At 36.9% G+C, this 26,501-nt stretch overlaps 1 protein-coding gene across 1 annotated transcript in view; it reads left to right on the plus strand.

The window, feature by feature from the left end:
- Gabra1 (gamma-aminobutyric acid type A receptor subunit alpha1) overlaps window positions 1-24,651 on the plus strand; it is a 50,903-nt gene extending 26,252 nt beyond the window's left edge. The window contains exons 5-9 of the mRNA XM_050138733.1: window positions 1,763-1,845; window positions 8,459-8,602; window positions 17,259-17,411; window positions 22,322-22,524; window positions 24,340-24,651. Of these exons, the coding sequence (XP_049994690.1) occupies window positions 1,763-1,845; window positions 8,459-8,602; window positions 17,259-17,411; window positions 22,322-22,524; window positions 24,340-24,651 (895 nt within the window). The remainder of the gene's footprint in view (window positions 1-1,762; window positions 1,846-8,458; window positions 8,603-17,258; window positions 17,412-22,321; window positions 22,525-24,339) is intronic.
- Window positions 24,652-26,501: the final 1,850 nt, after the last annotated feature.

Here is a 26,501-nt window from a genome sequence, read left to right on the forward strand (position 1 = left end):
GGGAAAGAAAATAAAGGACCAATACATATGAATACGTGGAGTATGGCAGCTTTTAAGCAGGACCCAAGCATGCTGCAAACTAAAATCTGCTTTAGTTACAGACAGGCAGCTCTCAACTCATGCTTGACCCTAACCCAGTGTTTATTCCTTTCCTGTGTCAATGATGTTCAGATCCTAAATGGTTTTGCATTAATGTTTTCTGGGATTGTAAAAGTCTTTAACATAAACAAATGACACATTCCATTAACTAAATTACTTACCAGTTTCCTCGCATTACCAACTTTTAAAATAGTTGAACATGTAATACAAATATTAATATGCATTCTATAATGCCTTGATCTGTATTATAAGACCTAATTGTTTTAATTGGCTATAAAGACATTCTACCACATTTTTGAGCTACTTAATAGAAAGAATAATGCAGGACTTGCTAAAAATGTTTCAAACATTTTCGGCTATGTGGTTCAGTAGGTAAGGGAACCAAGACACACATAATGGAAGGAAAGAACGGGCTCTTGGAAGTTGTCCTTTCACATATGTACCAAGGAATATTTGCATTCATATCTATGAACACACTCAAATAATTTTTTTTCTTTTTAAATCTTATGAAGAAAATAAACACAAGTCTTCCCACACTTCTATTTATTAATACACACACATATATAGTAATATATATTTACTAATATATATTATATATACATAATATAAATATATTTATAGTTCAATGAATTTGTTTTAGCATATTTTTTAAAAACGCGAATAGAATGTCTCAATGGGGGTGGTGCATGCCTTTAAGCTTAGCAGTTGGGAGGCAGCATACCTGATCTCTATGAGTTTGAGGCCAGCCTGGTCTACAAAATGGGTTCCAGGACAGCCAAGAGCTGTTATGCAGAGAAAGCCAGTCTCAAAATCAAAACAAACAAATGAAAAAACAAAAACACGAGTAGAGTCGTCCACAATACCAGAACATCTGAGACTGATAGGACATACAGTAGAGCCCTGCCTCAACTAGGCAATGGGTTTGTAAATAGAACTGACTGTTGGAAATTCAGTCCTACTTCACAAAAATCATCAAGGAGGGTTTGCACCTTTCATGAACCAGTCTCACAAACTCCAGGAAAGTTTCTGCTTCACCTGTTCTATTTTTTTTTTGTCCCATTCGGTGGTGCAGTTTGGGGAAGGGTTCAGAGAACGATTAGGACAAGAGGACTATTCTTGGTATTGCTGATATTGTGTCCTTCACAATCAAGGATCGAGTGGCAATTATGCATGTTCTTTTATAGAAGTTTTTGCACCTTTAATTGACAGACAATAATTATAGATATTTAGGACTTCCAATATGCTTTCAATTTAGGTATACATTGTTTAATAATCAAATCAGGGAAATTACTCTATCCATTATTTGACTATGCAATTAAATATCTGATTATATCTACTTTAATTCTCTGAACACTTCCCATAGCTAGATGAATTAGTGGATGCTCTTTGTTATAAGAAACACCAGTAATGTTTTTCCCTTCTCAAAAATCCAATCTTGTTGATTTTTACAAGACAAACAGAAAATTATAGAAAACAATCGCGGTAGCTCATAAGTCTTTCTAGATCATTTGATTATTTCGAATATATCATAGGTGTACCTTTTATGTCCATGTAATCTGCTTTGGTAATATGTGTTCTATAGTTAATAACGTCAAGCTCTAATTATCAGCAAGTGTCTAATCTATAGAGCTTTTGTTTGTATTCTGTCTCCTTAATTAATAAGACTGACAGTGAGAGCCGAATGCCCAATGCACTTGGAGGATTTCCCTATGGACGCCCATGCCTGCCCACTAAAATTTGGAAGCTGTAAGTAAATTTACTTCAAATTGTCATTATTCTTCTGCAAGATCTATGAACTTAAGCAAAAGATTTACAATTAGTTATGGTCTGTTGGAGAGTCACAAATACATCAAAAAAATTCAGACAGCCCTATATTACAAGAGTTGTTTGCCTATGAGTATTAGTCCTTACTTTAATTTTTTAAAAAAGTTGTTATACTTATTTTCATGTATATATGCGTGTCTATGTACGGTGACTAATTTTACATTAGCTTACACAAGCCAGACTTATCTGAAAGAAAGGAAAGTCAGTTGAGATAAATGCCTCTGTAAGATCCAGCTGCAAGACTTTTTTTAAAATAAGTCATTAGTTGGAGTCTGTGTCTTAGTCCAATGAGGGAGGTGCCATCTCTGCTCTGGTGGGTCTGGACTGTACAAATAAGCAGACTGAGCAAGCCATAGGAAGCAACCAGTAAGCAGCACCCCTCCATGGACTCTACATCTGCTCCTGCCTCCAGAGTCCTGCCCTGTTTGAGTTTCTGCTCTCAGGGATGATACACAGAAGTGTACGCTGAAATTAACCACTTTCTCTCCATGTTGCTTTGGTCATAGTAATTCATCACAGCAATAGTAACTCTAGCTTGGACACTATGTGAATGTACATCATGCATGTGTGTGCATCTGTGGAGGCCAGAAGAGGACATCAAATCTCTAGGAGCTTTAGGTGCAAGTGGCCATGAACTGCCTGATTTCAGTGCAGGGAACCAAACTCGGGATCCTGAGAAGAGTAATGCACACTCTTCAACACTGAGCCATCTCTCCAGTTCCCGGGTTATTTTTTATTTACTAAAATAAAAACCATGAATTAAACCATCTAGTAGAAAAGCATCATCAGGTAGAATTTATGGAAAAGGGACAAGAATCTTGAATCTCATAGATACATTTTCATTCCAATAAAAGCAGATTGCTCTATTGAATTTACAGTGTCTGACAAGGTGTTTAGAAAATATTCATAGCTGGCTTGTGACAACGTGTAGGTGTTTTTCTTCAACCATGCTTTAAAGATATATCTTCAAAGGCATGTTATAGAGATATCGAGAAAATAAATGATCATGTCTGAAATTTTCTAGGTTGGTATGAGTGTCCCATGGAATTCATGAATGTATTGATGCTCTCGTTTCCATTTGATAGTATCATAGCTGTATCCCTATTGTGTCAACTTTATAGACATGCACTGTTTGAGAGCAACACCAAGGAGTACCTTTGGGGAGACAAGGAAACTTTGGGCTGCTGAACTGGACTTTCTGAGCTTCTCTCTCCCCTTCTATTTCTGACTGTAATGCATACATGGAGTGAGGATAATGTATTCCTGGCTTCCTGCAGAGAGATTTCAGACAGGGACTGAGTCAATCTTGGTTTACCTAACTAGCTTACTGTTCCCACTAGACAGGCAGACTGAGCAACTATTTTGGTAAAATATGATTCATCGAAGAAAAATAGTGAGAGTGTAGGATGATCGCAAGCAAAGAAAATAGCGAAGGGCCTTCATGTGCCTAGCAGCTCCAGTCATGGGGAGACATTGTTCTTTATTTATGGATCACATTCTATCCTGAGGACTCAAAATTAATCTCCTCCAAACCTTCCAGCTAAACCGGACTTTAGGGAAGATGGCCTTTTCCCAACCCCTTCTTATTTCAATGTACTCTTTACATTAGGATTCTGCTGTTTTCTCCTGAGTGAGTTACATTTCTAATAGTGATGCTATTATATGTTACTTGAATATCAAATAGTGCATCAAATATATGATCCTTGATAAGTTCTCCCAGTCCACAATGTAACCTTAGGAGGAAGAAGATCAAAGATCACCTACTATTTTGTTCCTAAGACAGTATTGATCCATCACCACCATCACCGTGTCATTACCAATTATTCTCAACTTCAATTAGGCTTCAAAGTGTTCTTATTTGATCAATGAATTAAAGTTTAATTTGAAATAAGACATACTCTGGTAGTGTGGTCAGCTCAAGGAAAGGGGTCATCATGCACTTTTATATGAGATATGTAAAGGTTGTTGTTGGTTGAAGTCTGTTCAGTCCCACCTCTTAACAAAGGGAATCTTTACATGAAGTTCATCACAAAATGGCATCTCAAGCACTTGCATCTGCTTTCAGGGAGATGAGGGATTGTTGGTAAAGAAAACAAAAAAAAAAAAATCAAAGCTTTTCCAAAAACCTAAGCATCATCTACCTACTTCTCAGTATAATGTAATGTGTTTTGCTTTGCTTATGTTCTCATAGAAGGTTGGGCAAAATATATTTTCATATAGACAGGTTTTCATCTGAAGAATTTGAGAGGTATTTTAAAAGAAGGGAATGGGACTTGGGGAGAAAACAAATGAGGTACCGTATGAAAAGAATAAAGTTAAAGAAAAAATGTCTAAGCAGGTTTCTCCCGGGTGTTTCTTGTGTGATGGCTCCTGCGTTGTGCTTCTCTTGGTTGCATCTCTGTGGGTGGTCTTCTCATCTTCCACATCTCAGCCTTACCAGGACCTCTTAAGTTCTTTCCCAATGGTTCTATAGTAATTTGTATATGGCCCTATCAATCTTCTTGACCTCTTTTCCCACTTATTTTATAACATTTGCTACTGTATGTATTCTTTATCATTTTTGCTTATTCATGAGCACTTTCTGTTGTACAAAGGCTACAACTTTTATAAGAGCAGGGTTGGGCTGGATTAATGGCTCAGCCATTAAAGGCTAGGCTCACAACCAAAACTATAGGAGCAGGGTATATTTTATTTAGCATTTTCTGTTGCAGAGGGTAGCACAATAGTTAGATGTTCATTGAATAAAGAAAGATTATACCAACCAGGTTTTAAGTGCCTTTTTGCTTTTCAGCATTTAAACTTGAGGTGATATATAAAAGAGGAGTGAAGAATCAAAGGAAAACACAAAAACCTGGCTATTGAGGCTGATAACAGGCACTCTAAGTTGATTCTATAGTTCTTTTCTTGATAGCAAATACACGTGTGCGTGCAGTACTAACACTAGGTTATTTCATAACCGCAACCAATGGCTTTTGTTTTACAATTTCTTACAAGGGAAAATGAACCCTTTGAAATCAAGTTCTAAATTGTTTGACTGAGCAGCTTTTGTTTCCTTATATTTAAGAATTATCCATTCACATAAACTATTCTTGTGTCTTCCTTCTATCTTCTCTACCATAAAGTACCAGTTTGCATCCTGGGAGTGCATTCTTTTTTTTTCTTATTTTTATTTTTATTGATTTTATTTTATTTTTGAACAATTTTTAAAAATTTATTTATTTATTAAAAATTTCCACCAACTCCCCTCCTACCATTTCCCTCACACTCCTCCCCTCCCCTTCCCCCTCCCTCTCCAGTCCTAAGAGAAGTCAGTATGCCCTGCCCTGTGGGTAGTTCAAGGTCCTCCTCCCTCCATCCAGGTCTAGGAAGGTATGCATCCAAACAGACCAGGATCCTAAAAAGCCAGTACATGCAGTAGAATCAAAACCCAGTGCCATTATCATTGGCTTCTCAGTCAGCCCTCATTGTCAGCCACATTCAGAGAGTCCAGTTTGATCACATGCTCGTTCAGTCCCAGTCCAGCTGGTTTTGGTGAGCTCCCATTAGATCAGTCCCACCGTCTCTGTGGGTGGACGCACCTCTCGCTGTCCTGACTTCCTTGCTCATGTTCTCCCTCCTTCTGATCTTCATCTGGACCTTGGCAGCTCAGTCCAGTGCTCCAATGTGGGTCTCTGTCTCTATCTCCATCCATTGCCAGATAAAGGTTCTATGGTGATATGCAAGATATGCATCAGTGTGGCTATGGGATAAGGCCGTTCAGGCATCCTCTCCTCTGCTGCCCAAGGACCTAGCTGGGGACATCTCCTTGGACACCTGGAACCCCTCTAGAGCCAAGACTCTTGCCAACCCTAAAATGGCTCCATTAATTAAGATATCTTCTTCCCTACTCCCATATCCACCCTTCCTCCATCTCAACCATCCCATTCCCTCAAGCTCTCTCCAATCCTCCCTTTCTCCCTTTTCTCTCCCCATTTCCCCTTCTCCTCACTCCACCCCACCTCCGTGTCCCAACTTTTGCCCTATTTAGGGAAATTTCCAGGAAAAACTCAATATAGTAAGTGATGTGAACCTTCCCTGCACTGGATAAGAGGGATGGAATGCTTTCATACACCACGGTACTTCTAAAAATATGAAGCATGAGGCGTCAAAGAGAGCACACCACTTTTCCCGCTCTAACTGTATTCGCATTCCAGAGACAACTCAAGTATAAAGTGATACCATGCCTGCACTGTTGCCAACAACTGTACAATATAGTAGCAGAAGATTTAGCTTGTTCCAAATGGCATGAGCTCTAGAATTAGCTTCCTCGACATTCGCAGAACTGGTCGACTTCCTTGGCTTATGTGCAAAGTGGACTTTTTTTCTAGAAAATAAAATATTTCAAATGAGATGGAGCAGAATGAATAGCATTTTAAGCTTTTATATCTCTTTCCCCACTAAATAGTGGCATGACTTGTAACACGTATTTGATTCTGTGCCCCAGTTTACTGTCTATAAAATGTGATAAAAGCATGTGGCCACTGAAGCTTTCCCAAGAGGTGCATTAGGACAGTTCATGCTCTAACAAATACAGTGGGTTGAATTCAGTAAGAAAACAGAAACTTGCTTTAACCAGAAAAAATATTTTCCTAAAACTTTGTATGCATGGACTGCAAGTAATGTAGATGCTTCACCAACTTGTGTGCTCTGCCCTTTTCTAAGAGAATTTTTAAAGTCTAATTTTATATCTTCCTCATTGATGAAATTATCCTACTCTGTAGAATGGTGAAACACCTTTTTCTTTTATCCATGGAAAATAAGGAAATGTTTAAAATCTGTGGGGGCAAATTATAGATTATCCTTTTGTCACTTAAATTTGTGTCGAGGTACATTAAATTATTTTCTTTCAAACTTCTGTAAGAGTTTTCTCAAGGGGTAGCTGCTATAAATAGACTTAGAAATGATGATAGGGCAGACAGGATGCCTACCTAAGATGGGGAAGCAAGATATCAACTTTCCTGCATCCCTCAGCTCTGAGAAGAGTGATGCTCCAAATTTTGCTTCAAAGTCAGTGTATGTTTTTGCAGATAACATCATTTTTATATGAAAGGCAACCATAATGCAAAAATCTTACAATACTTTAGAACATAATACTCAAGCCTGAGCTTGAATGTTGTGTTGAAAGGCCAGTGCTAAGAATTCAATGAACCCTAAGTATTTTTATCTTGTGGGGGGGGCATTGTTCCAAAACATTATTTAAATCATAGTTTATAACTGGTGGTATAAAGATGAATACATGACAGTTTAGGTTATATTGATCTTAGATCTTAAATAAATTAAAACATTTTCATAGCTCTCTAAAAGTGGTTTGGTCCCTGGGAGCATTGCCAAATGTGACTAATGGATGAGCTGGCCATTGGCCAGGGATTCAAGCTTGTATCATAAGGCCAACCTTCGTTGTCATGCCCTCCCATCAAATAATCTAAAGCAGCTTACTCTTCCTCATCTGATACTCCTTAAAATGTTAACATCATTGTGCATCTAAACAGAGGACAGCATCGCAGTCAGGTAAAGTGGGTCTTCTATGACTGGAAAACAGAAATTCTGTGAAATGTTTTCTTACCTCCTGCCACTTCTTTTCTTCCTTCTTTCTACCCTCCCCCTTCATTTCTTTCTTTCCTTCATTTCCATCCACTCATCTCTAATCTGAGTGGATTTAGGACTCACGAACCAGAACCTCATATGGGAGATGTCTTCACTAGCAGTGACTTGGCTATTGAAAATAAACAGCATCATGATTATAAATACCCACACAAATAATCAACCTGAAAAAATGCCAGTGCAGGCCTCTTGTCCAAGGACTCTACAGCGACACTTCTGTTGATAGTTCTCCATTTACTGTACACCGTGTGGTACATATGGACCTAGGGTTGTTGTTTCTAATCTCATGCTTTTTTTCTGTGGATATACTAGTCTTCTTCAACTGAGTCACACCTTTGCCTGAAATAAAGAGAAGCGAAAAACAACCACAAAGCATCTTGTCTATTGAACGAGTTCTTTCTTCTGACCTCTGTTCTGCCCACCTTCTCTTTTCTGGACTTGCAATTATAAAAGTGTTGACTAGGAGTCTCTCCAAGTCCTTTCCCATATCTAAATGTAGCCCTTCTCCCTCAATCCCCTTTTCACCCAGTACTATATGACTTTAAAAACTCTGTGGAGTTTTTTTTATTTATCTCTTTTGGCTTTCTGTGTCTCTCTTATGCCAATATAAGTCACATAAAGTCAGAGACTTTGTGTATGTCTATTATAGCAATACTAGCACAGTGCTGTATATTTTGTATGTTCTCAATGTTAGTAGTGAACAAATGACTCAAAGAAACCCTCAGAATAAATGTGTATTTATAATACCAATCAACCGAATTTGAGCTTTCATTTTTCTAGTGTGCCATCTATAACAATGAGGTTGAAAATAAGAAGCTGATGGAACAATGAGCTCGTTAGTGGAACAAAGAGACAAGATGTATAACTATGCTCTTCTTTTTTCTTTCTTTCTCAGATGCTTATACAAGAGCAGAAGTTGTCTATGAGTGGACCAGAGAGCCTGCTCGCTCAGTGGTTGTCGCCGAAGATGGGTCACGCTTAAACCAGTATGACCTTCTTGGACAAACAGTTGATTCTGGAATTGTTCAATCTAGTACAGGTAAGTTCAATTTCATTACTCTGATATTAAGGAAATGAAAAGTGTATAGCAAGAATGTAAGAGCTCTGTAACTCCCCCTTGTAACAAAAAAGTAGGAAAGGAGTGAACTCTGGGCTTACAGTGCTATACTTGCGATTTAGGTATGTCTGGATTCTTTTTATTTGCATAAAAGAGGTTGGTTCTATATGATCAGGACAGCCTGAGATATAAACAGAAACTTGAGTTATAAACTGTTACGGATGAAAGTCTGTGTTAATTTGTTATGCCTTCAGTTTTTCAACTGATTGTAGTAACTCTAGAGTATGTTGGTAATAATAGATCAAACCCATGCTGATAATTTTCTACAAGCTTTTGCACATAGTGTTGTTACATTAATGCTAGCTATTTGTGGCCTCTATATCCTACTTATTGTCATAGTCAAAGAATCATGTATAAATTTAAGCATTGATCACTATACACAGGACACCAAAAAGACTGTCCCCACAGCTGAAGCCAGTGGAGGTATACAATACTGACCATTCCATTTTGGAATTAAAGGAGATAAAATTTTATCAATTAATTCTCAGGCCAACTGTGCCCAAAGATTCTAAGGTTATTGTAAAGAGTTAAGTAATACAGGGGACCATCTTGGATTATTTGAAATCTGATAATAAAATATTGTAAGTTAAAAATGGGACATAACAAATCAGAAAACTTATGCTTCCCCTCAAATTTCTGTATTTTACATGTGTTAAATTGCTAAGTATTTGTTACGATCTAATAATTATTTTTTACACATCTCACAGAATTTGAATTTATTTAATGCGCTTTAATTTGTGGTTTCAAAAAAAAAGTGATGTCATGTACAAAAGCAGTGATGCTAATTTATCAAGAAACCACCTTGACCACCAATGACAACAACAAAACTCTTCTGTTTCAGATTTCATTCTGGGAACACTAAAAATGTTAACATTTTCATGTAAAAAAGTCAGTCACCTAATTTTTATGCAACATGTGTATTTTGCTTGTTTACAAATACCTATCACTTCATTAGGAGCTAAAATAGCTATACTTATTGTTTTATAAGATGAAGAGGATCTGCTCTCAACTCTGCTCTTATCGGAAATGCAGCAGCATGGTGGAAATCCCATGATTTCCTCTCTACTATGAGGAGGATGTGGATAGACATCCCGGTACTGTCCCCAAAACGTTAAAATGTTGAGCCAGTTCTTTTGCCAGACAGAAACTTCCCCTCGTTCTCTAGACAGAAGTTTGTGCTCCATTTAAGGGGCCAGAATGACATACTTCATTAAAGATGAGATAGTGGCTGGCAATGTAGCTAAGGGTGAGTGACTTGCATAGCATGGATAAGCACTCAGGTTCTAGCCTCATACCTAAGACAAAAACTAGAAATTAGGTTGCAGCCCTAGTATAAAACACTGAGGAATATCACACAGTAGATGCTGAAATTATTGCACAACGGCTATTGTTTCAGTCCAATTTTTTTTAATAATTTTTTTGTTTGTTTGTTTTTGTTTTACAACGTGTGTTGAAAAAGATACCCAAACAAGCTCTGTTCTTGAAAAAGAATGTTTTCATAAGTAATGTATCATGACTGACACTGGAGTTTCAATGATGGCCACAACACAGACCTTGCTCTCAGGGAAAGTGAAGTCTAGAGTGGATGAACACATAAACTACAATTATCATAATGGGTGCTAAGTGCCATGCTAATGTTTTTGTGAGGGCAGAGATCGTGTCTGTTTTCTTTATCCCTATTATTTTCTGTAGTAGCTATGGCAAAGGAGGCAATGAATAAATATTTTGAGTAAATAAGGGAAAAATATAGCTTAGGTTAATTGAGGAAAAATTACAACCCGAGGCAAGTTTTCATATTGGTAATATGTGTCTCTGTTGGGAAACTGTAGTCAATATTCCAGGTTCTATGCATTTAGTATCATATACACAGGCACATTTAATCTTTTGTGATAGTAGTTGGTGATATCGAGGAGATAATTATATTGCAGGAATTCACGTGCGAGTGTGTGAGCACGCGTGCACATACACACACATACTGGAAGACCATTTGGACAAAAAAGACTCTACTGAAGTTCTATCCTTTATCACTGTGATCATACCATTAGAGCCCACTCCAGTATGAGACACTACATCTTTAAATTAAGGGTTCTCTCAAATGACCTTTTGCTTCCTAAGGAGGCATGCCAACAAAATTACAGTTATTCAGAGTAGAAAGTATAATCAAAAAGAAAGGTTGACTGAGGCAAGGAGATAAAAGACCAACACTTGGGTCACTGAGTTGGTCAAGCCCAAAGGTTAGCCTTACTTGGAATAGGCATTCTGTAATTTGACATTGAATATACCTAAATAAAAGAGGTGATCACTGCTTATTATTAAATATTGGAGAGCAGAGGAAATGACAGCAAATTCTCAAATACATGAGCTCAGTGTGATGTCCATCTTCAACACTGCATGAAGAAACCGAATTATACATCCTTTGGGCCCACTTAAGCTCATCAACCATCCATCTCTTCACATTTCAGATGAAGGCAACAAAGGTTTCATGCAAGGTTTTCAATGCTATATTTCACACCTCATTGTGGAGCCCGGAAAACATTCAGATAGATGACACTGAGTTCAATTACCTCCCTGTTCCTGCCAGGAGACCAGAGAATGATATCTCTAAACACAAAACAGTCACTAGATAGAAAAAAAAAAATCTTTGTCCACCTTAAAATCTTTTGAGGGGCCTAGTCAATTCTAAATGGCTACTTACAATGTTAATCAGTGCTATCCTACTTATTTGTAAACACACATCTTGCAATCCCCATGACAGGCTTCAGGTTCACATACCTCTAAGTCACTTCAGTGATGTGAGAAAGAATGGTATCTGAGATTATAGGTCAGTGATTGCAGCTCATGTAAAGAAAACTGAAACCATTGCATTGCCCTTTGGGACAAGAATAACATCAATATCCAGAAAAAGATAAGAAGGTAATTTGCGCAATGTTTTTAAAATCTTCAAGGGCAACTTGACATTGTTTTGTTTTCCAAAGCCAGTTTGATCTGAGGGCTTGTTAGTAAGCTTGGAATGTAACTTGTTTCTTCTGAATTATGATATTTTATCCTTAGGGAAAATGACTAAAAAAAAAAAAAACCTGCAGGGTCACCTTTCTTAGATAAGGAAGCTTTTCTAGATTTTGTCTGAAAGATAACTTCCTAGATCAACATTATCAGGGATCATCTTATCTGACTGGATTGAAATGTGATCAGCATTCAGAGCTCCTATCTGTAATGTCTGGTCCATGGTCATCAGAGAAAAGGCTTCTGTGGTTTTCTAGTCAACTAAATGATATTTCAAATGAGAGAAAAGATCTGGTTAGGCTAAGCGTTCCATTACAGAAGCACGTTTCCTTTTATCCCCCCCGTGGAATGTGGAAAACATTCCATATGGACTCAATGTTCAATAACATTCTACAAGTTCACTGAGACTTGATTTCCCGAGTCAGAAAGAATATACAGCTACCACTCTATCTTACATTGTAAATCTGCACACTGTTCAGGATTACAAATACTGTCACAATGCTCTTAAATTTTATCCTCAGAGCATTATAGCAAATAGGCCAGCTCAACAGTGTCATATAATGTAGACAAATCAGAAAAAGGAAGGCTAGGAAAACAAACCAAGATGTTTAACAAGCATATGAGAAAGCCACCTCCAAACCAACTCCAAATACCAATTTGCCCAATTATATCCACTTCCATCGTTGTATTCTCCTTAATCTTACTTTGTAATATATCAGGGATTTTATTCCTTTTAATTTACAAGCTTCACTCAGGGTTAGATTCTCTCTGAGGATATTTAACTTATACTTCTACATTGCTAATTTGTTATACTTAGTATTACACAATTGGTGTCTAGACTTTTAATTCATATTAAGATATGGGCATTTCTTTTTTCTGTTTTTCTTTAATTTTAAAATGATTACAATTTGTTCCTGGTGTCTCTGTCACTTCTGTCGCGTATTTAAAAGTTTTGGGCCAGTGCTATTTACATTTTATTTAAATTAAGATGCTTTCAAAACAGTGGAAGCAAGCCCTCACATAATTTTCTAATCTCTCCGAAAAATACATTGTTTATAATACAATATAATGTCGAAAAGTAACTCTCCAGAATCATATCCTTTACAGACTTTTTACAAAAATGTCACAGTGTAAATAACAAAAGATGAAGGAATATATGTAGATAGATACTCATCTTCCTGACATTTTATGAAAGATGGGATATTTTGCCTTTAGGCTGATGACATTTTTCAGGCCACAGTAGAATAAATAGTTAGGGATAGTAAACAGTACTGTGGGACGGAAAAACAGCATTAGCATATCTACACAGGATAAAGTTTAACAAAGATCTCAAAAAATTGAGCTTTTATGCTATTAGGATCTCTTGCTTTTCTTCCTGTTTACCTTGAAGATATCACCAACAATTCACAGAGAGATCAAAATGAAACTACTAAAGGTTGTGTATAATATTTGAAAAAGAGATTGTAAAATGGATAACATAGTTTTAATTAATGAGTATAAAGAGCAGCTGTAAATAAAGTACAAAATGCTTAGTAAATATTCAATACGTTGAAGTTGTCATTAATACCAATTGATGAATTTAGGAATGTTATTTTTTCTGTAACTCTAAATGCATTTCTTTTGCCAACACCTCTCCCCAGTTCCGATATGGGCAAAGAATGAAAGAAATGAAGAAAGTAACTAAGATTTATTTTAGCATTCTTATATAATGTCCTGTTAGAGCAGATATTTGTTATTCAGTTATACTAGAGTTTTACTATGTTACAGACAAGAAAACTGACAGCAAGAGAGTCTACGTGTGGTGCCCACAGCTATACAAACAGAAAATAGATCTGAGTATTAAACTCGAATAAACTTATTTTCTTCCAAGGCTAATACAATTTCCCCTCAGGACAGTTCTTGCTACCCTTCTGAGGACCTGGTATTTGGGCTTTTCTCAATCGATTGATGTACAAAATGTTCAGCAATAGAAGTCAAATAGTTTGCCTAGCCAAGGTACAAAGATGTTAAGATGTATGGAAAAGCATAAGCCGGCGTTGCTTAGTTAATCTATATTGTAAAGAACCTTGAGTACAGGGAAGAGATCATCCCTTATTGTGTGTAATGCAGACCATCTCTATCCTCATTGCAGGGAAGGAAGCATCACCTGATGCTGTTGACTCGTAGTTATGTTAACAGGTCTTAGCGACACAAACACAGTGGCTTTAAAAAAAATATTCAGGAGAAGATGATAACAGAGAATTGATTTTGGTAGCAGTAGGAAACACAAAATGTTGCTAGAGTCTATCTCTCTTTTAGCAGGACTATAATTTACAAAAAAAGATGAAATGAAATCTAGAAAATATTTTCATATTGATTTTCTGGTGGTAATCTCAGACAAACTGTTGGAACAGTGTGGAATTTCCTCTGGAAAGCAGCTGCTCCTCCTTTCAACCAGAGTTTGAGGTCTTTCCTCCTCTAGTGTAAGATTATTTGGGAAATTTAAGTCTGTGATATCTATTGCTTCAGGGTCTCCATTTCAGGCAAAATCTAAAAATGAAATTAAACAATATCAGAGCACAAGATGGACTTTAAAACCACAAACAATTCTTTGATCCCAAATGCCAATTGCAAGTTTGAGAAACTTTGATATAGATAATTGTATATGTTAGCTTTCTACCGCTATTAAAATAATACCAAGGAAAATAATTAAATGGGGAAAAAGTATGCCTTGGCTCAGGAATTTTTATATTTTAGTTCACAACTGGATGGTTCCATGGTTTGGGGGCATGTTGCATAGTAGAATATATGGCACTGATGGAGGAAGGTAATTGAGCAATAAAGAAACTGCTTGGCTGGCCCTGATAGGTTAAAGCATAGGTGGGAGGAGTAAACAGAATAGAATTCTGGGAGGAAGAGGAAGTGAGGTCAGACTCTGCTCTGCTCCCAAGAGACCCGATAGCTCTGCTCTCTGGAGCAGAGACGCCATGCTCAACTCTCCCGGGTAGACTCAACAGCTCTGCCCTGGAGCAGAGACGCCATGCTCCACTCTCCCGATAGCTCTGCTCTCTGAGACACACGCGATGAAGCTCCGACCCAGGATGGACGTAGGCTAGAATCTTCCCGGTAAGAGCACCTTGGGGTGCTTACACAGATGATTAGAAATGGGCTAAATTAATATGTGAGAATTAGCCTAGAAGCGGCTAGATAAAAATGGGTAAAGCAGTGTTTAAATGAATACAGTTTGTGTGTTGTTATTTCAGGCATAAGCTAGCAGGCAGCCGGGGTGCTGGGGACGCAGCCCCGCCGCTCCTATTTCAACATGGCACCAATCCCAAGGCAAATCAAATCTGCTTAGCTCAAAATCTTGGAGTCTCAGAACAATGGTTACTGAAATTCTCAAGAGTGTTGCTAGCATAAGTTCAACTTCAAGGACCGAAGAAGCAACCAGACTCTAATGCCTGTGAGCTTGAACAGCAGCAAAATCACTGTAAGACAGAGAGAGTCATGCATATTTTCATACTCGGGCTTTCAGCTTCTGGGCCGGAACTGGGTTGTCCAACTTACATTTAAAATGGGTCTTCAGCTCTTAGCTCCCCAAGTCAATTCCCATGTTCAGAAACACTCTTTCTGACACTTCTAGAATTGTTCTATCCAATACACTCAAGTTAACTACTACGATTAACCATGTCTATGATGGTTATATATTTTAAGTAGAAAGGATATTATGGTTGCATGTGAAAGATCCCTGTACATTTGAAGGTAGGAGAAAACTGGAGTTAGATGTTACTGGTAGAACATAAGACAGCTTATTGTAATTAGTCTCTAAAAGGGATGGGAACAGTAAGCATGGAAAAGAAAAAAGAGGATGAAAGATGCTGCAGAGGTGAAATCAATTGTGATGATAGAATCCTCTCCTTCTAAACCTTTTATATGTGAGGACTAATACAATATATATTGGCAATGACTAGACAGTATGTGCTGCTCAATATTTTGAAGGAAATAAACTAGTATGTTTGTTTTTTTTTCTGGCTATGTAACCTAGGCTGGACTAGAACACTCTGTTCTTTTTGTAGGAATATCAGGTACTCAGCTATGCTAGGTGAACTGCAATGTGGATTGTAAGCATAGTTCTTAGTGGACCATGAAAAGCTATTAATTGTCTTCTTTGAATTTCTGTTAGAGGTCTTTATTTTTAAAATCAAATTATTTTCACTGCAAAATCGGCAGGCATTTTTATACTGCTAAAAAGCCAGTAAGAAGAGAGATGGAGGGTAATCTGTCATCCAAGAAAGATTAGGGGAGGGATTTGAGGAGAGAAGCATGCATCATTTACTTGAAAATAAAAAGGGAAATGATGATTTGAGACAGTACTCAGTAATTTATGAAGAAAATTATCAAAGAGTTATTAAGAGAAGTCAAACGAAAAAAATTTAAGAAAAAAGAAGTTTGTGAGAGTGTATTATCGAGAAGAGACATCCACTACTGCATCCTATGAGTAGAGTGACAGGGAGGTAAGAGACTGAAAACTGAATCATGAGATGTTCTGGAGGAGGTGTGGTCACATAATATGAACTGAAGGCAGGTCCAGGAATTGTTCTTAAGTGATGAATCAAGTATTGAGAAGCTTAGAATAGGAATATGGGGACTGGTAGGGAATTATTCTACACTGAATGATGATTTCTTATTCTGAATAAATTGATTTTCTCATGTATGCATCCACATATAGATTCTGTGTGAATCAGGCTGAAAATTTTGAAGATTTGCAATTGAATAGATGTAACATGAAGAAGAATCCACCCTTATTGTCGTTTGCGTTGTTTACCTACTGTTTCAGACTAATAAAACAGAAAGATCTTAGAGAGTGCCTAGCATTGCTTCTCAGTCCAGGCTAGGGACTAAAATAAACCCTAAGGGGGGTTACAGAGATATGGAAGCAGTGTAGCTTCCTTACATGTGCAATGTCCTAGGTTCTATCCTCAATACTGAAAAAAAAATAATAAAAGGAATAGAAAATTATTACTACCAGTATAAAATTCCTTGTAAATTCAAATTATTCTTTATATACCTGAAAGAGTGTTATGTGTTCCCAAATACTAGCAAGTGATTCTGGGAAATAAATTTGGAGAAATAATGGAGTTTACCTTGCTGTTAATTTTCTGTTTCTAACCAAATTCCATTACTAATCTAAGGCCCAAGGAAGTCTTGAAACTAAACTCCAGCTGTTCCAACTTTCACATCAAAACTTGCTCAGTTGGCATTCCCAATCTGTTTTGCAAAGTCACACATGAAGCCAAGTCTGGTTTTGTTTGTTGAACACATTTGATTGAGCACATCACTTTAAGAATTAGTCTGGAAATATAGGCTTAACTTTATCCCTTAGGTTTATGATTGAACAAAGGTAATAAGAAGGGATCCTAAGCTAAAAAGCTCTGTATTATCCTCAGAGAGAATGTTCCTTACCCTCTAGCCTATAGATGCCATGTGGACAACAAGATGTGGCTAACCTCTAGAACTTTGCTTCATTTGAAACTGCAGGAAATAACATCTTTTCAAAGGCACATTATTCAAATTCACTGTCCATTTCACCCTTTAGGAGAATATGTGGTTATGACTACTCATTTCCACCTGAAGAGGAAAATCGGCTACTTTGTTATCCAAACTTATCTGCCGTGCATAATGACAGTTATCCTCTCACAAGTCTCCTTCTGGCTCAACAGAGAGTCGGTACCAGCAAGAACTGTCTTTGGTAAGTGGAATCAATAGATGTGTGTACAGGTCTAGGGGGCAGTTAGTCAATGGTTGTGGCGCTGCAAAGAAAATGGAAAAAAAAGTCACTCTATATTCAAATTTGAACTTTGTGTTATTATAAAGTTTGAAGAATTATCATTTATGTTATGATATGATTCAAAAGCTAAAGTCTTTGCAAAGAAAGCTGTTTTGCTAATACGAAGAGAATGTCTTAATATAAATTTAATTTGATGGTTTGTCATAGAAGACAGTGAAACAGACATCCAAAGCACTTATTAGATTAAAATGTAATAACCTAAAAATTTTAAAATCATATATGGCATATGATTTTGAGAATCATTAAAAAATAGCAGCAGCCTACTTTTAAAACCAGGATTACCTTAAGTTGGGAGAGGTCATTAGTGAACAAAGAAATAGATAGTTCCTTTCACCTCTCAAGTGCATTCCAAAAGAGTTAGAAACAGACTCTTTTCTATTAGAGTCTCTAAAAAACCCTGGACATTGTATGTCAAGACAATGTAATAGGAAATTATTTGAACAGTGAACACCCTTGTATAATGTGAAAACTGACCTACTGGTACATTATTTTCGAGTTTATGTTTCATAGAAAGTAGAGTTTCCTGACTGAATCTCAGCTAACACACCATCTTGACCATACTTTTCAATCTGATGAAGACACTAATGCTACAGTAAACTTATTGATTCAGTTAGACACTGGATTTTTTTTAATGCACCAAGCTAGGGCTCTGTTCTGGAATATAAGATGAGGTCATAAATGACATGTACACTATTGCCTTAATGAAATACACGCTTGAACTTGAAGTTTTAATGATCATAAATTATGAAGAACAGTTGTTATGTGATTTCTATACTAGTCATTTTCAGTGAGATTCACCACATCATGTCATTTACACCTAAATCATCTTAGACACTGTTTTTCTGAACATCTTATTAACTTGAAACCAAATGAACACATGATTCAATTCATCTCAGGTTAGGAGCTACTAGGAGAGGTGCTGGGGAATCATGATAAAGCATTAGCTCCAGATTCATTGTCCTAAATGCTGGCCCAGAGCCATCACCTTTGTTTCATCCTGGTACATTAAGCTGGCACATAATGGGTTCACTCTGGTCCCGATCATTCATTTAGAAGTAATAACCACATGCTCTTTGGAGGAAGACATATTCATCCCTGTTCCTTCAACAAGCAACTATTATGTACCTGCTGTGTTGAAGGCTATAGGTACCACATAGAAAACCATTTACATATTTTCAAATCAGTTTATATGCTGAGGTTCTGATGTCCCTGATAGCCATGGTGTCTAAGGGATAAAATATCAGTTCTTTCAAAAAGAGAGACAGACCCTGCCCTATCTATTCAGAAGTTTCTTGTCTTCTGAATTTAGCAATGCTTGTAGCTTGATGATCTCCTAATCTGTTCCCTGGCCTTCTGACAACAGCTTACGCACACAACTAAATTCACCTGCAAAAAGATTTCCACCTGCAGAATAAAGAAGCAGTTCATTTCAGATTCATTTTTCTTTGTACCTATTTGCAGATGTTAACAACCATGCAATACACTAAGACCGACCTCTTGAGAGATTCTTGCCTCTGTATGGGCATCCCATCTCAGCCCTCATTGCACTAGGAAATAAACATTGAATTAGACACATGGTTTAGGTTTTAGGTTTCATATTATTTTATTTCAAACAAATGAAACCAGTATTACACAGAAAAGAGTTTTTTCCTACCTTTTTTTCCCCTACCTTCCTTTTCTTGTTCAAGTCATGAATGTCCTTTCTAACGGGAAATTTGCCAAAGCTTTTCAGTGCTTTATGAGTCCAAAACATTACTTATAACATTTTCAATGATCTTAAACCACAGTGACCAACGACCTTTTGGTGAACATAAGTGTATAACTGTAAACTCAGCTACAGCAAGTATTTCTGTGTGCAAAGTCATATATTTGTGGTGTTTAAGTTCAATAAAAACCACAAACACATTTTCCTAGCCCTTTAGCCCTTTAACATTTATTCAGTACATGTTTCTATTCTTTTTAACCTGAACTTAGCACATTTCTCTGAGCTCCCTGGATACCTAAACACGTCCCCAGTATATAAAGAAATACCGACAGAGAAAAAAAAATCTCACTAGAATTATAACAGTTGATACAAAGCAATCCAAAATGAGGCATGACTTGAAAATACAATCTTTTTGTCTTCCTGTGCTCTCTTTTTTGCAAGCAATGTCATGTAAATTTGCTGCTAGAAAGGATCCAAGCTTTACCTTTAATTTTGCCCATTAACAGCAATATAACATTGTCCTTTTTAATGCATATGTCTGAACTTATTTCTAGTCAAATGCAGGTACAAGGAAGGGAAAACAATCTTTAAATGTATCCATAACATAGGTAAAATATATTAATTATCAGGCGTAACTATTGGAATCTAAAAACCATTCAGGACCTTTTGACCTTTTGGTTTCTTTCCATTTTTTATATGTCAGGGACTTCAAATCATTCAAATCACACACACACACACACACACACACACACACACAAATGTACCCTTTAAACTATTCTGTACTATTCCTAGTCTACAGAGGTTTTTTTTTGGGGGGGGGTAAAATAGTTAATTTCCAGATTACTTTTGATATTTGCATTTGTAAATTGAACTTTAGAAAACTGAAGTTTATGGCAATACTGATATGTGAAATAGAACACAGACATTTTCCTTCATAGTTGTTAGTATTTCCCTTAACCCTTCGGCTAAGAATTTAATATTTTATTATATTATCTTATTTAATACTCCCAATAACACTGTGAGTTAGATTTAATAAAATCAATTAACAAGGAAGAAATTAAAAGCAACAATTCCGAAGCCTGAGATTGTAGAGAAATTGTCCCAAGGTCATTCAGCAATTATCCAGTTGGGATTTGGAATTGGGCTGCTCTGTTCCCCAATTACTGACTCTTAATTACCTTGCTATCTGCTCTAGTTAATATTGATATGTAAATCTGGGGGCAGCTTGCCAGCTAATATTCTTTAGTTTGGTTATGTAATAAGGACTTGCCCTAGAATTTTCTGAATGCTGTGCCATCCAAACTTACATTAAATACATTCCTTACAATCCTGATCGTGTGTTAAGAATATCATTTAATAGGTATTCAACTGTATTTCTTCTTAGTTATTTAATTTTCTAGTGTAGTGAAAAGACTACAAACATCCACCCTGATATTCCTGGAAAACCTAAGAATGTTTGTTGATTTAAAGCAGATTACAAACAATTTCTATCAGCCATGTAGCACATCCGATTTTCGAAAGTTATCAGCAGGAGGAATTAATCCCAGATTCAGATTCATGGATTGACAGCTCCTTCCTCAGCAATGCAATCATCTTCACGCGATTAAATGTAATTCCCACAGTAATGTTGTGAGTGACTGCGGAAAGCTTCTCCTTTCTGAGAATTTCATTGATGGCATAGACAGTAGACAGATAGAAGACGGAATTAGCCTCTTCACAGTCATAGTGACAAAGGTCTGTGAGTTTATTTACCAGAGCACTCTAAATAGTCCCTGTAGTCGCTCATGGCTGCCTAATGGTGATCTCTGACCCATTCTGGCAAGATAACTTTGAAATATTTTTAAACATTTGTAAATTTTACTAAAGGCCTCTCAAAGCATTAAATTCAGTATACGGTCCCAACACAATATGTTTCATTTGTTAGTCCAATCACCAGCAAAATATATCATAACCCACACTCTGTCTCATTGAAATATCTAAATAAATTTGGGGGACTTCTGTCAATGGGAACAGGATTTATCCCTGGTACATAAACTGACTTTTGGAGCCCATTTTCTGTGGTGGGAGACCTTGCTCAGCCTTGATGCAGGGGGAGAAGGACTTGGTCCTGCCTCAACTTGATATACCGGACATCGCTGAGTCCCATGGGAGGCCTTGCTCTATAAGGAGTAGATGAGAAGTGTGGAGGGAGGTGTGTGTGTGGGGGGGGACTGAAGGCGGAAAAAAAAGGGAAAACTGTCATTGGCTTGTAAAATAACATTTTTAAAAAAGGTACAGCCCCACCACACCCACTAGTGCCCTGTGAGGCTGCAATGAGTTGGAATCAAGATTCTAGAGACAAAAAAAATAAAGAGCAATTTAACACTTAAATCCTTAGATTTGGAATTGCAGAGTGGAGAGGATGAGGCAACATTCGAAAGAAGAAAGGTCATGGACATTTGAATCAGACTTGTGTTTAAGGATGAGTTCTGCTACCACTAAGCCACTTGATCTTAAGCAAGATATTTAATATCTATATGCAATTATGTGTATATAGTATCTTGCCCACTGCAACTTTTATGTAACTTGCTATACATTTACACATGCATGCACTGCTTCTTAGGGAATGAGCAACTCTTTTGAGCAAGAAATAGTACAGGAGCAAAGTTGCAAATACGGTAAATAATCAATTTCCCAAACTGTTACTCATCTTTCCACTATAGAGGACTAATTGAGTTTCAGGTACCTACATTTGGGACAAAGACTATTAAACAACATTATAGATATTTCTAGAATACTGCAGGCAGTAGACACTTAAGATTTTTATATCAAGGGTTGGGTGCATTGAATTATCCCCTATTCTACTCAGGATACACATACAAGATGCCTATTTAAAGACGTTCATTGCTTTATTAACAGATTCTCAATTAGCATAGTGGTTTATCTCCTCCAAACCACCCAACCTATTACTGTTCTATTGATCTTAAACTATATTGAGCCTACATCATGACTCTTCCACTGCAAATCAAAATAGATGAGTTCAAATCTGAGTATGATGCTGTTGGTGCCCTTTGATCTTAGCCTGCTGTTATGAAATTGTCTATTTACTATATTTCTCTCCTTACAGGAGTGACAACTGTTCTGACCATGACAACCCTGAGTATAAGTGCCAGAAATTCCCTCCCAAAAGTGGCTTATGCAACAGCTATGGACTGGTTTATTGCCGTGTGCTATGCCTTTGTTTTCTCAGCTCTGATTGAGTTTGCCACTGTAAACTATTTCACCAAGAGAGGGTATGCGTGGGATGGCAAAAGCGTGGTTCCAGAAAAGGTAAATACCACAGTGGCTCTTTGTTAGATCAGGATTTCGAGGCCATAAGCCTTTTGGAGGAATATGTTGGTTTGTGGAATTAGATGCAAGAGGGAAGTGAGGACTCTTTTCTTATCTTTTCAGGCTGTAAATGATGAAGTCAGGTGGATTAATATTCTGTTACTGTTCATAATGGAGATAGTTTGGTTGAATCGATGTGCAGGCACAGGATAGGAGAAAGAAGGAGAGACGATTAAAGATGAAATCTCTCTTCAAATGTGCCTTATCTGGTTTTGGAAACTGTTTTTGTTTTTTTTTTTTAAAAACCTTTTCACATTTGATGCCAAAAGTAACCCATTATTTTACTAGTCTTATATATTTTTATGATAAAAAAACATACCACGTTGGCTGTTTTCTGAGCTTAATTATTTCTATGTTTCAGTTGGGTTACATTTAAAAAATTGACATCCTTCAGTGACAGTATTCAGGCATCTGTACTGGCCCGACCTTGGGGTATACGTCCTCAGCTGTAACCACTAAGAGCACCTCCCGTGCACATTCACTACCTTCCCTTTTAAAAGGGCCCTGCCCAATCCAATGTTTCACTGTGGATCTACTCTCATCAGATGTTGGGTGAAGGTTCTATGATGACAATTAAGGTAGTCATCAAGCTGATTGCAAAGGAAGGCCAGTTCAGCCACCCACTCCACTATTTCTTAGGGTCTTAGCCAGGGGTCATCCTTGTGGATTCCTGAGTATTTCCCTGGTGCTAGATTTCTTGTTAGCTCCATAATGACTCCCTCATTCAAGACATCTCTTCTCTTGCTCTCCCTCTGTCCCTCTGCCATCTCGATCATCTCGTTCCAGCACTTGAGAGGGAGAAGCAGGTGGATCTCTATTAGTTGGAGACTAACCAAAGCTATATAGTGATACCCTATCTCAGGAAAGCAATAACAATAATAATAAAAAATACTTCAACAAAGTATAAATACACATTAACCATGATGATTAAAATACTGCTTTCCAATATACGGAATACAGAAAACATACTGAATTTATAGTTATAAGCCATCAAGGAGTTGAACTATATTATATTTTTAATTATACAAATCATCAAAATTCTATTCATATTTTTGCTTACAATACATCTCAAGTAAGTCTAGGTGAATTTCAAGTGTTCAATGTCTGCAAATAGCTAATGGCAACTGTGTTAAATCACATAACTCTGAAAAAGGACAGCTGCTTAGGAAAATCTCATGATGAAAGCCTAGGAACTAGCCTGAAATAACAACCAGTTATTTGCTGACAATCCTGAATTTGTGCCTGGCAACAACCTGGAGTATACCTTTCATGTAATCTGGGTTCATTCACACCACTGTGATGTACTGGAGGTTCGACAAAAGTTAAGAAACACTTGGCCTCTTCACATATCTGAGGCTTCAGCTGGCTCTGGCTGTCATGGGTCTTGCACTGTACCTATTCTCAAGGTATTCTCTAGTCTATCCTGGGCTTTCTTCTCCAGGAAGTATCTAGAAGGTGAAGGCTGACACTGAAAAGGTTTTGAGTCCAGTATCCTGAGCTTGGATAACATTGCTTCTATAATCCCATCTGTTTTGTATTTAACCGGTGAAGAAACAGATTCTACCTCTTGTCTAAAAGGTTACAAACATTGTCTGGCTTTTCAAATGATCACAGTTATGTTAGTCATAAATTACAGATTGTAAATTTTTAAATCAAGCAAAGATTTGGACTTTGTAGCAAGTGCTATTTTTTTGCTCAGAAACTTATAATTTTGTTTCCCACTGTTTGCTAAATAAATTACTTTTTCTTCTCCAGCCAAAGAAAGTGAAGGATCCTCTCATTAAGAAAAACAACACATATGCTCCAACAGCTACCAGCTATACCCCTAACTTGGCTAGGGGTGATCCTGGCTTGGCAACCATTGCTAAAAGTGCGACCATAGAACCAAAAGAAGTCAAGCCTGAGACAAAACCACCAGAACCCAAGAAGACTTTTAACAGCGTCAGCAAAATCGACCGACTGTCAAGAATAGCCTTCCCGCTGCTATTTGGAATCTTCAACTTAGTCTACTGGGCCACCTATTTAAACAGAGAGCCTCAGCTCAAAGCCCCCACACCGCATCAATAGGTCCTTTTAGTCGCATTCTGTTGTTCAGTCCTCTGCACCGAGAATCGCTTTCTGTTCTCAACGCAGTGATTCCTATCTGCTTAACTGCCTCTGTCTTAAAGAGTCTGAAGGTTTCCTTATTTCCATATTTTATATAAGAACAAGAGACCCCTGTCTGACAGTCCAGAGCAGAGCAGAGTTCTCAGCTTGGAGACAGGATTCTGAGAGGAAGCCAGGAAGCAAAATCATGTCAGAAGTTGATAGACATGAGAGAAAGGGATAGGGGAAGAAGGTCCAAAGATAGAATGAAAAGTAGAAGAAAAACAGAGCTTAACTATAACCACAGAGTCATTTGTAATATATATTTCCAAATATTCTCAAAAATATATATGTCAAAAATATTTTTGTGTGAAGGTGTTTAAAAAGGATACATGAACAAATGTTTAATGAACTTTAAACCTACGTCTTTATTGCACAAATGATGGTGTGTGTATGTTTATTTGTTTTATGTTTTAAGCTGATATCTAGATTTAATGTTTTGATTGTCAAATTAAAAAAAAATTCCCTAGGCTCTTTTTTAAATCTTGCTACGTAGTATTGTGTTGTTCAATGCTATTTTAGAATTTATGGAAGTCTAACAGGGTAAGATGCAGCTGTCAAAGTAGCACTCTCAATCCAATAAAAAGAACCCCTTTCAACGGGCTGCATCATTGTCATCTGAACTTTCACCAGTAGCCTATGGAGATGAGCTAGCCTAACACAGATGTTTATTTGGTAGAAGAGGAAATAAATCAATTAATTAAATAATTTTAAAACTACCCTCCCTTTAACTCTTATTCCACGATAGTCCATCCATCCAAGAATCACTCTATTCTTATGATGAAGATTTTTTTCAGAAGGGCAAAACTATTTTGCAAGCTCTAGAATTGTTGAATGTATTCTTTTATATAACTACATCAAAAGCTTTAGATTGAAATTTATGACTAGCCAACAAAAAAATAGAATATATAAATTATATATGTAAATACTCAGCATGAGATTGTACATTTAAAATTTTTTTTAAAGTTATGTTCTTAAAATATCATCGAGGAATCTCCACTTATAGCTGTTAGAATGTTGTTAAATGCTATGGAAATACATTTAGAGCCTGCATTTAAGAACAGAACAGCCTGTAGGAGACAGATGCCACTTAAAACATATTGAGAATGAAATCCAATTATATAGAGAACGCTCATAACCTCACTGTTGCCCAGTGTTCAATAAGAGAACAGTTGCTATCTGCTTGTGTTCTGTCATACCATATTTTCCCTACTTTAGGCTATTGTGAAAAAGAGAAAAAAAAATAGGGAACAGTAGTTGGAGCTAGAAAACCAGCTGTATATTATTTCTCTATTTGCTGATACCAACTATTTCAATAAGTGCTGTACCATATGTAGCATCAAAAATATAAAATACATGAAAGAATGTACAGGAACTAGCTTTTATTGAGTAATATTATTACATTTCATTTATACTGCAGCAATATATTTGTAGGTATACTATGTAAGGGCTTTAAATAAAAGAGGTCCATTAATATTCCTTATAAAAAGTCTAGCCTTTCATTACTGCCCAGATGTTTTAGAAGTAAATATTTATGAAGAAGGTATTTTTGAAGTCTCCTTTTGTCTGATAGATTTTCACAGATATTTAACTTTAGTGTTCAGAATCCACAGATCATGGTCTAATCCCATTTATAAGACCATGATGTAAAACTTTTAGTATAATTGCCAAATAAGACAATTAGAATCCATACCTGATGTTTGAGTGATGTTTTTTTCTCAAAAAGCTGCTATCCAGTGATGTTGGAAAACACATTGCTTGTGTATCCCTAA

Source organism: Alexandromys fortis, unplaced genomic scaffold, assembly GCF_014885135.2.
Source record: "Alexandromys fortis isolate MF-2015 unplaced genomic scaffold, M_Fortis_MF-2015_v1.1 scaffold_11, whole genome shotgun sequence".
In the NCBI taxonomy this organism is placed as follows: Eukaryota; Metazoa; Chordata; class Mammalia; order Rodentia; family Cricetidae; genus Alexandromys; species Alexandromys fortis.